The sequence below is a fragment of the Hyperolius riggenbachi genome, chromosome 6, assembly GCF_040937935.1.
Source record: "Hyperolius riggenbachi isolate aHypRig1 chromosome 6, aHypRig1.pri, whole genome shotgun sequence".
Taxonomy (NCBI): Eukaryota; Metazoa; Chordata; class Amphibia; order Anura; family Hyperoliidae; genus Hyperolius; species Hyperolius riggenbachi.
This window is the reverse complement of record NC_090651.1, coordinates 128,519,836-128,532,454: the sequence shown is the minus strand read 5'-3', so window position 1 is coordinate 128,532,454 and position 12,619 is coordinate 128,519,836. Positions and strand designations below refer to the sequence as shown.

The window sequence follows — 12,619 nt, the reverse complement described above, 5'->3', positions numbered from 1 at the left end:
TGACGTCACCATCTTGCAGAAAACACTTTTTTTTTTAAATTAAATTAAATTCAATACAATAACCTGTATTGAATTCAATTTCCCCCCAAAAAAATTAATTGCAAAAAAAAAAAGGTTGAAAATTATTGGAAATTAATTGAAACACTTTTTGCACAGAAATCCTGGGGAAATTGAACGCCAGGGTGGTTAATAAAACAGACTGTATTTCTCACCCCTTCCAACACTCTCCAAAATAAACCAAAAACCGTTCCACTTTCATAAACAGTCGAATTGTAATTGTTGTTGATCTGTATCTTCCTCTTACTATGTTCTACAATAAACTGCTAAGCTTTGCCTAGGAGCTGTGGCTGGCTGTAGGCATCTCATACATTAGCCTGAGTATGTTATATTCATGTGTGTGTATTCTCTGCTCTCCTCAGATTATCCTATGGATTACAGCACGAGAGATGATAAATCTTCTAAAAACCTGCTTGGTTCTGCTACAAGTGAGTGGGCTTAATTATTTTGGCAAGTCGGTCTGAATGAAAGATGCATCTACTTACAAATTGGATAGCTATAGACTCATTTACTAACTTGTTTGTGATCTATACATGGGGCCTTTTGATCATGACTGTAATTCTTTCCCTTAGGCCACGTTCACAGTGGCCGTTACTTTGCGTTCCCCGTGACAGCGGGAACATTGCGGCGATGCGTGTTGCATTGGGTACAGTGAAGCATATATGGTCAATGAAAAGTAGCCTTCACTTTTACTGTGTTTAGAGGTGACATACTGTGTAAGAGCCTGTTTTCACTACATGCAGATTGGATGCAGAAAAACTGACTCCAATGAATGCCTATGGGAAAATCTGTATCAGAAAAATCGCGTTTAGTGGAAACAGGCCCATAGGCATTCATTGGAGTCCGTTTTTCTGCATCCAATCTGCGTGTAGTGGAAACAGGCCCTTAATATACCTCAACCCACCTTCCGCACTGTGAACGTTGAATTGGGGGTGCATTGTAGTGCGATAAGCTGCATTACAAAGCTGCCATTACACCGCAAAGCACCACTGTGAATGTGTAGTGAACCAGGGGTGATTGACAATAAGGGCCTGTTGGCTTTCAGTTATAGGTTTTAAAGTATAACTTTAGACAAAACTTTTAATTTTAGATACTGTAGGAAAAGTTTAAAACCCTTGACTGTCACTCCAGTGGTCACTCCCATTTTGATATATTGGTCCTGTTCATATTTCATATTTTAAAGGAGGCAGTGGGGAGCCTTATCTTCACTTATCAGGGTGGGAGAGGGAAGGTGATGCAGTAGTGCAGATGACTGCTACTGCTTCTGTACGATTCAGTCTTCAGACATTACCCTACCATTGAAGGGCTTTCAGAGGACTGCCAAGTAGTAAAATCTTACGGTTTTTGTGCCAGTTTGTACAAAAAGTAACTATTACAGGAACAAAAAGAGGAAAACAGTAGCTTTTCAACTTTTAATTCTTTATGCCTCATTGGCCATACCTACAAATGGTGGGGATTACATACACATTTCATTCACCTGACTGGATTCCAGCTTTGATCCAAAATGCTGCTGTAGCTTTTACAAAGCACGTTGGATTTTGTAATGGCATCTGGTACGAGCTTTCCTCCTTATTACTCAAGAAAACAGGACGGAATCTTCTTTTTTTGATGGTGTGTTTGACACTACAAGTCCTTTAGGTGTTATCTGTCAATTTGGATGACTGATGACCTGGAAATCTTCAGGCACGGTAGGTACTGCTATAGGCTTTTCTTGTGTACTTTCCAAAGGAAATGAATAAGTATATTTTAAAAAATATACCTAAACCTACTTATCCATACATCAGTTCCAAGGAGCAGCTTCAGAGATGCAGCCATCACACCTCTTACTTTGCATGTATCTATAATTTGTTGGCCTGTGCAGGGACGTTTGTCCTGTACGTCCGGCAATTGCGGTGACAGCTGTAGATCTCTGGCTGTTTTCTAGCATATTTTGTTTAAAGCTTTTTTTAGTAGTGTATATTGCATTGCTGCTGTCTTGTTTGCTGTGATTTGGGCTTTTTTTTTAGTGCTGCTAAACGTTTTAACTGCAGAATGCCATCTGATTAGTGGTTTAGAATTTACTGTACTGAAATATCCCATGCACACCAGCAATTCCCTCACCAAGGTTATAACTCAGCTCCAAGTGCGGACAGGGGCTCCACAATAAGCATGTATTAGGAGCATCAAGATCAGGCACAACATGTTTCGGGTGGAGCCATCACTCATTCAACCTAATATATGCTTTATCCCTGAGCTTTTTGTGTGCAGAGTCCATTTCCCATGTATAGTATGCGTTTTATAGAATGCCATACTGGCTACAATTACCAGACAACCATCAAAGCTAATGTTGCAGCCAGAATAGTAGTAATACAATGCAGCAGCATAGGAAATATAGTTGTTTTTTTTCTCCCTCTGTACCCTAGTGTACCATCTAAACAGATCCATAGATGTGGAGTCGGCGTCAAGGAGTAGTAGAATCCATGTGTCCGAAGGGACACCATTATATGGAAAAGTTTCTGGGGCGCATAGTAAAAAAAAAAAAAGTTCCCCTCTTGCTTATGTGAAAGCCGTGCACATGAGTGGCAACAGGGATGTGTGGGAGGAGCGAGGGACAAACTCTCTTAATACCTCTGTACAACATAACATTCTGCATAAGTGCAGCGCGTGCTTCTCAGCCTGCAATTGGCTGTCTGCCGTTGTTTAGCAACAGCAAACCGCATCCTGTATCGCAGCCGGAGGAAGTGTTGGGTGGGCAGATGAAGTTTGTAGGAAGTGCGCATGCACTTATACTTAATGTTATGCTGTACAGAGGTAGTGAGAGAGGTTGTCTCTTGCTCCTCTCACACACCCCTGCTGCCACACCCGTGCACGGCTTTCACACAGCGGCGAGAGGGGAGCACATTTTTTTTTTAATTATGCACTGCAGAAACTTTTCTATATATCCACGTCCCCTCAGTCATATAGATTCTCCTGCTCCTCAATGTCAACTTCACATATATGGGACCCGTTTAGATGGTACAGTAGGGCAGAGAGGGAAAGAAAAAAAAAACGTTCTCGCCTGTGCCGCTGCATTGTATTACTACTCTATTCTTGCTGCAAAATTTGTTTAGATTGTGGTCTTTAACCACTTCCTGCAAAAATGGACTTCTATAAACGTCCTATTTGTGCACCATTAGTGCCAAACCTCTATTATTCCGAAGTGCACACGCACCACGGGAGTGCACCTGTGCATGGGCATTTAAGCCCTTCAGCCTGTGGCATGAAGTGATTAAAGCCCAACTCCAGTCAAATCTCTTACTAAACACATTAGTTACTAGTCAGCAACTTCCCATATGTTCATTTTTGTCAAATAAAGCTTCTGCAGCTAAACTACAGTTTTAAAAAAATGTGGCCATGTGTTCCCAGCAGCTTGAGATACTTCTGAGATTAGAAAACATTTTGTCTGGAGTTGGCTTTAACTACCTAAATAATTTGATAAAGTAAACTCTGCAGGGAAGTCATAAAAATCTTCTCAACGCAAAACTTTGAATGCAAATCCAACGTAAGTATTGTTAACTAGGACTTAACATTTAAGCGCAGCTGATATTTTTATCTATTGTACAGATTTATCACATTCATCCTCCTTTCCTCAGTAAAAGCATTGCTAGAACTGCAGTCCAGTAACATTTGCTTGTGTTCCCTGCATTCTCTTCAGATGCCATTCTTAGCATGGTGAATAATCTTGCTGCTAACATGCTGGGTGCCAATACTGAGGAAGCAAACACTGAAGGGAAAGGTAGCTGCTTTTTTATTTGTATTTTAAGTTACAACAGTGGTCCGATATTGTGAGTGTACGTGGATAGATTACTTACAATCCTCCTATTTAGAGAGGTCATAGTACAGTAAGTGTTATTGTATTTACAGGTGTTAGCCAATCATAAGTGTAAGATTACATTTTATTCGAGTGATAGGTAGAGGTTGATGCCTTGCTTAGGGCCTGAGCACACTGCTGCGCTGGTCTAGAACACAGGTGCTTATACGTTTTACAAAAACGCACCTGCCTTAGTTATTTGTAACAGCAGGAAAGTCTTGCACCTGATGTCAGTAACATCCTTTATGGATGGGTGCTGGTTATGTTATAGGTAGCCCTAGAGAAATGCCGCTACGGGTGGTTGTAAGCAGATCATGGTCAGGACATGCTCCTCACAAAGGGAAATTGCTGAAAACAAGCGTAGTTTGCACACACAAGTTATTAGATTTTCCAGGTTGTCACTCCACACACAGCACCACAGACTTTTTTTTTTTTTTTTTCAATGTCATCACATATGAATGGACTTTACAATATCTGTTGTTGAAGTTTAAAATATCATTCATCGGGTTGGTGCACCCACATTTTTCTCTATTGTACCCTATTCAGTTAGACTGATTGGGACATGGCTGTGTTGTGCACAGAAATGCATGCAGCAGTGTATTGCCAAAATGTGCCATTGCACTGCACATACCTATAGATAGTGCTGTCAATGCACTGTTGTCCTTGCATATAACACACTGATACATGTAGGCTGAAATGCAATGCTAAAGAGTGCTCAGACCCTAACTAGATGTCTGACAACCCCTGTAATCCAGGTAACATGGGGTAGAGCAGGTGTTGGGGGCCTTTGCAGTGGAATGACTTGCAAGCTTGTGTTCTGCATTGCTGAAAGTGTTCTTGTCTGCCTTTAGCGTGTGTACCATGTGCATTATATGTGCAAATAAATTGAAAAACATTCTTTGCTGTGGTAATGATCACTCGGCCAAGTTACAAAGTATGGTAATACAGTGGTGAGATGCATGAACACCCTCTCTGGGCAGGAGTTGCTTTTCAGGTAAGTATAATTGCCCCCTGGGATATTCATTCAGTATTGCATTGCCGTATTTTGCACAAGGGTAATGTGAGGTTCCTTTCAGCTCAGAAACGAGACACATGGTGACTGGCTATTTTTAGAGAGGCAGTCATGACATGATATCTTCTGAATGGATATCTGTGCTGCAAGAGGTTCCCTGGGATCCAGTCTTTCAGCATGAATGGTAATGGAGAAGACAGAGAAGTTCTCTAATAGTACTATACTATTAGAGAGAGTCATGTACTAAGCTATTATACTGTGCCTATTCTGATAGTAAACTAGTAACCATTTGTGCTGATCTCAGAACAGTTAAAAAAGGTGCATATTGTGTCCCCCGGGGAGGGGGGGAGGGGGTTAAGTGCCCACCTAGGGGGGTGGAATTAGAGGAAACCTGAAGTTGGAGGGATTTGGAGGATGCCATATATATTTAATGCTAAACAATAGTAGTTGCCTGGCTGTCCTGCTGACCCTCAGCCACTAATGCTTTTAGCCATACACCCTGAACAACGATGCAGATCTTTAGCCGCATGCTTTTTTCAGGTGTGAGTCGGTCACCACTGATGCCAGAATGGTCAGCAGGACTGCCAGGCAACTGGTATTGTTCAAAAGGAAATAAATATGGCAGCTTCCATATCCCTCTAACTTCAGGTTTCTTTTAGGGCAGGTATGTCAAACCGTTCCTACGAGGGCCGAGATCCTCACACATTTTTTATACAGCTCAAATGAATGAATGGGGCTGAATCAGGAAAGGTGTGGTCCATCAGGTAGAACACATTCCTCTTTCTCAGTCCATCCTAAACACTGGCATGGATCTGGCCCTCCAGGCCTGGAGTTCGACACGTGTTTTAGGGTTAGGCACCACCAAGGGTGGTGGGGGTGTTTTAGGTTTGGCACTACCAGGGGTGGTGAGAGTAAGGTGAGGTTAGGTTATGTTAAATTTACTGATCTTCTACTACTTCATTCATATAGTAAATTTTAGTGATATTCTACTTCTGGCTATTTCCTGCACCCTTTTCAACGGGTGCCTTTATCAAATATGGGCGCTGAACTCTATTTTGAATAATGTGCTTGGGTGCTATGCACTCTGCCACCAGAGTTATACTGACCCTCTAAACTCATTAGTGTATCAGTAAAATGCTGAGATCAGCTGAACACTGAGTAGGTTTAATGTGTTCTCTCTAAAAGTTCAAGCATAAACCTGCCCAATACCTCATCAAGAGCGCAACTGGGTTTTGCAGTTGGATGGACAAAAACAAATGATTGCTTTCTGTGATGTGGGAGTCTTGCCTAGATTCCAATTAGGCTTAAATGGTAATACTCTGTGATTCTGTGGAGTGCTATGCAGATTGGCAGCGAGACACTTAGTATGCCCATTAGTAGGCCCATTAATGAACATCATCTTTTGTCAAGCTACTGCTTAGTTGTATTTGTCTCAGTGCAGTCTACTTTAGAAAAGTAGTGCATGGGGGAAAACTTTTATTTTGATGTTAATGTCATTTATATACACCTTCTCTGTTTTAAAGCTTTGAATGAAAGCAGCCCTAAAAATGTGACTGCAGAGAGTAAGGAAAACCGTACAGCAAAGACCACAGAACAAACTCCAACGGAACAACCTGTGTAAGTATCTACTGTTAGAGCTGTTTATCTGGCCATTTTTGTCCTTGCATAAAGTTTTAGAAGGCAATGAGGAACAGGACAGGTGGCACTGAGCTAGGTGCACCTGCTAGTGTAAAAAGGAAATGCATGTATACAGTGTGTGTCCTCTCAAGTTTTCTCAAGCGGAAACATTGATAAGGAATTCTAATTGTATTATTAAACGTGGAGCAGTTTGAGAGAATTTAGTATATTTAGATCATAGCGAATGTATCCTCTTAATATATTTGTATTTGTTTTCATCTAAAAGGCACAGTGCGCCCATACATTCCTCGAGTCTGCATTCCGATCGACCTTCCGATTTGCTAATGTTGAATTGGAGTATATTCAGTGCAACAATATGGCTACCAAATCAGATTGATCTTTAGATCAGTTTCCACCATGGCAGAAAATCTGTCGCAATGTGTGCGGCAGGAACTGCGCTCAAATTGTTGATAAAGTCAACTCTGCTTTCACTGGACTCTTGGTCATTGTCTCCCCTCCACATGCACGTGGTGAGTGGTGAAGGCTCACCTGCCGCATCTCCTGTCCTCTTCCTGTGTCCGGCATCACCACGAGCACCTGTAATAATTCTTTTTTGTATAGTGCTTTTCTTTGGTCGTACTCAAAGCACTTGCAAGGCAGCCACTAGAGCGCACTCAGTAGGCAGTAGCAGTGTTGGGGAGTCTCGCCCAGAGAACTCCTTACTGAATAGGTACTGGCTTACTGAAGAGCTGAGATTTGAACCCAGGTCTTCTACATCAGAGGCAGAGCCCTTAACCATTACACTATCCAGCCACTATCCACTGTACCGCTGCATGTGCACTATGACTTGGTACAGGCTCTCTTGGTGACATAGTAGGAAGCCAGGAGTCATGTCAGCAGGCAGGTGAGCCTTCTAGCGATCTGACATACCAGATCTTTAAGCAACATCATGGGATACCTGTATATCTATTAATGGCAGACTTAAACAAGAGTCTTTCTATCCTGTATAGACTCGTTTAAGTCTGCCCTTTAAATGAATGCCTAGGCAGAGATTGTCGCCTTAATTCTCTTAACTTTTAAACCTCTCCCAAGCAAAAACCTTATCAAAGTTCTTGTGCTCTACTAATGGCATTGTAATATTAGATTACAATGTTGAAAATAATAATAAAAAGCCTTCGCTTGTAATCAGATGTACACATCAGCCATAACCTCCTCTCTGTATTTCTGCCACGACAGACAGGCTCCCCAGCCTGCTGTACCACTTGCTTCTGGAATAGCAGTTTGGTCATGCCATCCTCACATCCTGATTGAGAGGAGTAGTGAGAAGCAGTTGGGTGGCTATCCCCAGAAAACCACATGTACAAGTGGTGGTCACATGACTGCTGTAGTTTATGTACTTGTTTACAGGTATTCATTGCTTTTTATAAAAATGAATCTACAATTACAAGGCTAGTGGGAGAGACTAACTTTAGAATAACTTGAATATCTGTGAAGTAAACTGACATGCAAGTCATTAATAACCAAGACCAAAAATGTCTTACTCTGAAATGAAGAGATTCCCAGGCTGGTGACTTCAAAATTGTATGTTTTGACCAGGGAAGGCACACTTTCCCATAATGCTACCAGCTATGTTCAACAGAACTTGCTTAACCACTTTATCCACTACTACAGTATATCTACAGTGGAGGAAATAATTATTTGACCCCTCACTGATTTTGTAAGTTTGTCCAATGACAAAGAAATGAAAAGTCTCAGAACAGTATCATTTCAATGGTAGGTTTATTTTAACAGTGGCAGATAGCACATCAAAAGGAAAATTGAAAAAATAACCTTAAATAAAAGATAGCAACTGATTTGCATTTCATTGAGTGAAATAAGTTTTTGAACCCCTACCAACCATTTAGAGTTCTGGCTCCCACAGAGTGGTTAGACACTTCTACTCAATTAGTCACCCTCATTAAGGACACCTGTCTTAACTAGTCACCTGTATAAAAGACACCTGTCCACAGAATCAATCAATCAAGCAGACTCCAAACTCTCCAACATGGGAAAGACCAAAGAGCTGTCCAAGGATGTCAGAGACAAAATTGTAGACCTGCACAAGGCTGGAATGGGCTACAAAACCATTAGCAAGAAGCTGGGAGAGAAAGTGACAACTGTTGGTGCGATTGTTCGAAAATGGAAGGAGCACAAAATGACCATCAATCGACCTCGCTCTGGGGCTCCACGCAAGATCTCACCTCCTGGGGTGTCAATGGTTCTGAGAAAGGTGAAAAAGCATCCTAGAACTACACGGGAGGAGTTAGTGAATGACGTCAAATTAGCAGGGACCACAGTCACCAAGAAAACCATTGGAAACACATTACACCGCAATGGATTAAAATCCTGCAGGGCTCGCAAGGTCCCCCTGCTCAAGAAGGCACATGTGCAGGCCCGTCTGAAGTTTGCCAATGAACACCTGAATTATTCTGTGAGTGACTGGGAGAAGGTGCTGTGGTCTGATGAGACCAAAATAGAGCTCTTTGGCATTAACTCAACTCGCTGTGTTTGGAGGAAGAAAAATGCTGCCTATGACCCCCCAAAACACCGTCCCCACCGTCAAGCATGGGGGTGGAAACATTTTGCTTTGGGGGTGTTTTTCTACTAAGGGCACAGGACAACTTAATTGCATTAACGGGAAAATGGACGGAGCCATGTATCGTGAAATCCTGAACGACAACCTCCTTCCCTCTGCCGGGAAACTGAGAATGGGTCGTGGATGGGGGTTCCAGCACGACAATGACCCAAAACATACAGCAAAGGCAACAAAGGAGTGGCTCAAGAAGAAGCACATTAAGGTCATGGAGTGGCCTAGTCAGTCTCCGGACCTTAATCCAATAGAAAACCTATGGAGGGAGCTCAAGCTCAGAGTTGCACAGAGACAGCCTCGAAACCTTAGGGATTTAGAGATGATCTGCAAAGAGGAGTGGACCAACATTCCTCCTAAAATGTGTGCAAACTTGGTCATCAATTACAAGAAACGTTTGACCTCTGTGCTTGCAAACAAGGGTTTTTCCACTAAGTATTAAGTCTTTTATTGTTAGAGGGTTCAAAAACTTATTTCACTCAATGAAATGCAAATCAGTTGCTATCTTTTATTTAAGGTTATTTTTTCGATTTTCCTTTTGATGTGCTATCTGCCACTGTTAAAATAAACCTACCATTGAAATGATACTGTTTTGAGACTTTTCATTTCTTTGTCATTGGACAAACTTACAAAATCAGTGAGGGGTCAAATAATTATTTCCTCCACTGTATGTCCTCTGTGACTTCATCTAAGCCATGAGGACTTAGAGATACGTCTTGTAGCTGAAGCAGTTCTGTGCAGGACTGGGCTTGTTCCTGTGCACACCTCCGGCACTATCTGATGCTGCACTAATTGGTGAAAGGCAATATATGTTCCCTGAACCAATAAGATTGATTTTTACCATTCAAAATACTTGTCCATAGTGAAAAATACACACTGTAGCATTATTTCAGAATCAAATATCTTCACCATACGTTGTAACAGGAACATAATCTAAGTTTTGTAATAAACTGTAGAAATAGCCGAACAAAATGTGTGCTCATCTACAGTAGTGCTTTTTATTTTTAAGCTGGAATTGGTAAAACTGAGAACTTTGCAGAGAAAACAGAATTGTTTGAAGGAAAAAGTACCATACGATGGAAGCCTAGTTTGTTGTGATACAATATTTGTATAATTTAGGTGTCATAATTGGGGATAACGTTATTGCTTATTAAGTAGGGACAAGGCTAAAATGTAAATACTGCTCTGGTCCATAAGGGGCAAACAAGGTCTGGATGCAAAGTAGTTAATAAATGTGTCTTGACACTATTGGGGTTCCTGGCCATATCAATGGAATGCATTGTCACTGACGAACCTTCTTTCACATGTATGCTAAATAGCAATTAAAGCAGGCTTTAAATGTGTTGGACAGGAAGCAGAACCTGTCTGCAGTTGAAGATGTGGTACTAGTCTATTAACAGAGCTTGGTGCTTTGCAAGCACGCATATTGACTAAGCTTTGAATAAGTTAAGAGATACTGTACTTGTAAAGAGGACTCTTGTTTCTCCCAAGATTCATAAAAGCATATTTGAAGGTTAACTTTGCAAATTCCATAAAGGCCTGTAAACTAGTAGTGTTACATTTCTACTGTGGTTTCATAAGTGATGTTGTTGTAGCTTTAATTTAAACACGTTGAAAAATATTCAGATAAACAGATTTTGTTATTTTTATAGTCCTTTTCAACTTGGAAAGGTTAATTTGATGTGTTTTTCTAGATTGGAAACCGAAAGCCTGACACCCCCTACGATATCTGTACCTGAACCAGAACCAGACACTCCTAAAGAAGATCCTATCGTCCAGTTGGTACAAGAGGAAGAAGAGGAACCGCCTCTGCAGTCTACTGTGACTCTTTTAGGAAGTGAGGATCAGGAGGAAGAGAAAGTGTCATGGTTTGAGTTTGAGACACAGATGTACTGTAGTGAGCTTGCGACTGTCTGCTGTATTTCCACATTTTCTGAATATATGCATAAGTGGTGTTCAGCAATTGTGGCCATTCAGAGGCAGCGTAGCAAGGTTAATGAATACAAGCGCAGGAAAGAAGACTCCTCTCAGTCTACTCAGCAAACTTTAGCTAGTCCAACTTCTACTCAGGCTTCCTCTGAACCATCTGAGAGCAAAACGTCTGAAGAGGCGACCACAGACTTTATCTTGGTGAATCCAGGAGATACTTCACAGACTGACAAATTAAATAAGGTCATCCTGGAACCAAGTCACGAGCAAGCTATTACCCAGCCAGATGCTGCGCATATAAGTACAGAAGAGAAACTCCCATCTACTGAGTCTGTTTCAGAGGCCACAAAAATGGAACTTAGCCCCAGCCTCAATTCACCGGAGGATGTACCGGAGGAAACAAAGGAGGTCAAAAGCAGCGAGACTTTGATTTATGCAGAGAAGCCGACTGTGAGCTCAGAGTCCAGCCTTTTACCAGACGGCCAAGAGAGTTTTGTCAAAGAGCAGGCTAATTATTCAGATATTATTAAACCAACTGAGAGTCTACCAACTCAGGAAGCCACTGTCTCTGTGGAAGAGGAGTTGGAATCAAAAGAAACACTAAAGCCTGCAGCCACGCAAACCATAGAGAGCCCACCTACATTAGACAAAAAAGAGGAAGAACCTGTGTCTGAGGATATCAGCAGCAGTCTACACAGAATGAACACTGATTTCTATGCTGAATTACAGAACTCAACTGAACTGGGCTATACTAATGGCAATCAAGTGCATGGTTCCAATCAGAAGGAGTCTGTCTTTATGCGCCTCAATAATCGCATTAAAGCTCTTGAAGTTAACATGTCTTTAAGTAGCCGCTATCTTGAAGAGCTTAGTCAAAGGTAAGTCACGTCTGACTTAAAGTAAACACTTTTTTTTTTTTTCATTACACGTTTTATTACCATATTTATGAGGAATCTTAAAGAGACTCTGTAACAAAATTTTCAGCCTCATTTCTTCTATCCTAAAAGTTCCTATACCTGTTCTAATGTGGTCTGTCTTACTGCAGCCTTTCCTAGTTGCACAGTGGCTGTATTATCTCTGTTATATAATCTAATCTTTTTTCCTTTGTTGGCTTAGGCAGGAATGTGCTGCTCTGCTGTGATAGGTAGAAGTTATACACACCCTCTCCAGGCTCTGTATGAGTCACAGACTGAGCTTCTCTCCGCCTATCACATGCTGGTTAGCAGCAATGTTTTTGGTTTGTAAACACTGCCTAAAACTGGCAATTACAAGCCAGCATTGCAGCAGGGAGTGGCAGAAAAAGCAAAGAGGTTTTTTTTTTCTTGATTTATCTTTCCCTAGTGTGTCAGTGTGTTATCTTGTGCCTGTCATGATTGAAGTGTCATTCCACCCAAAACTTGACTTCTTTTAGTTGGTAATGTATGTTAAGGTGGCTATACATGTTTAGATTGCAACCCTATGTGGCAAACAGTTTAATCTCTCTCTGATCAGAGAAAGATCAAACCCCTGAGCGCAGTCGCTCACAATGTGAACCAGCATCTGTTCTTGG

At 41.4% G+C, this 12,619-nt stretch overlaps 1 protein-coding gene across 3 annotated transcripts in view; it reads left to right on the top strand.

Annotated features, from left to right (window-relative positions):
* SUCO (SUN domain containing ossification factor) overlaps positions 1-12,619 on the top strand; it is a 162,530-nt gene that overhangs the window by 119,830 nt on the left and 30,081 nt on the right. For all 3 annotated transcript variants that reach the window (XM_068239885.1, XM_068239884.1, XM_068239883.1), the window contains 4 exons: positions 420-485; positions 3,731-3,811; positions 6,422-6,515; positions 10,836-11,948. In XM_068239885.1, coding sequence (XP_068095986.1) covers positions 420-485; positions 3,731-3,811; positions 6,422-6,515; positions 10,836-11,948 — 1,354 coding nt within the window. The remainder of the gene's footprint in view (positions 1-419; positions 486-3,730; positions 3,812-6,421; positions 6,516-10,835; positions 11,949-12,619) is intronic.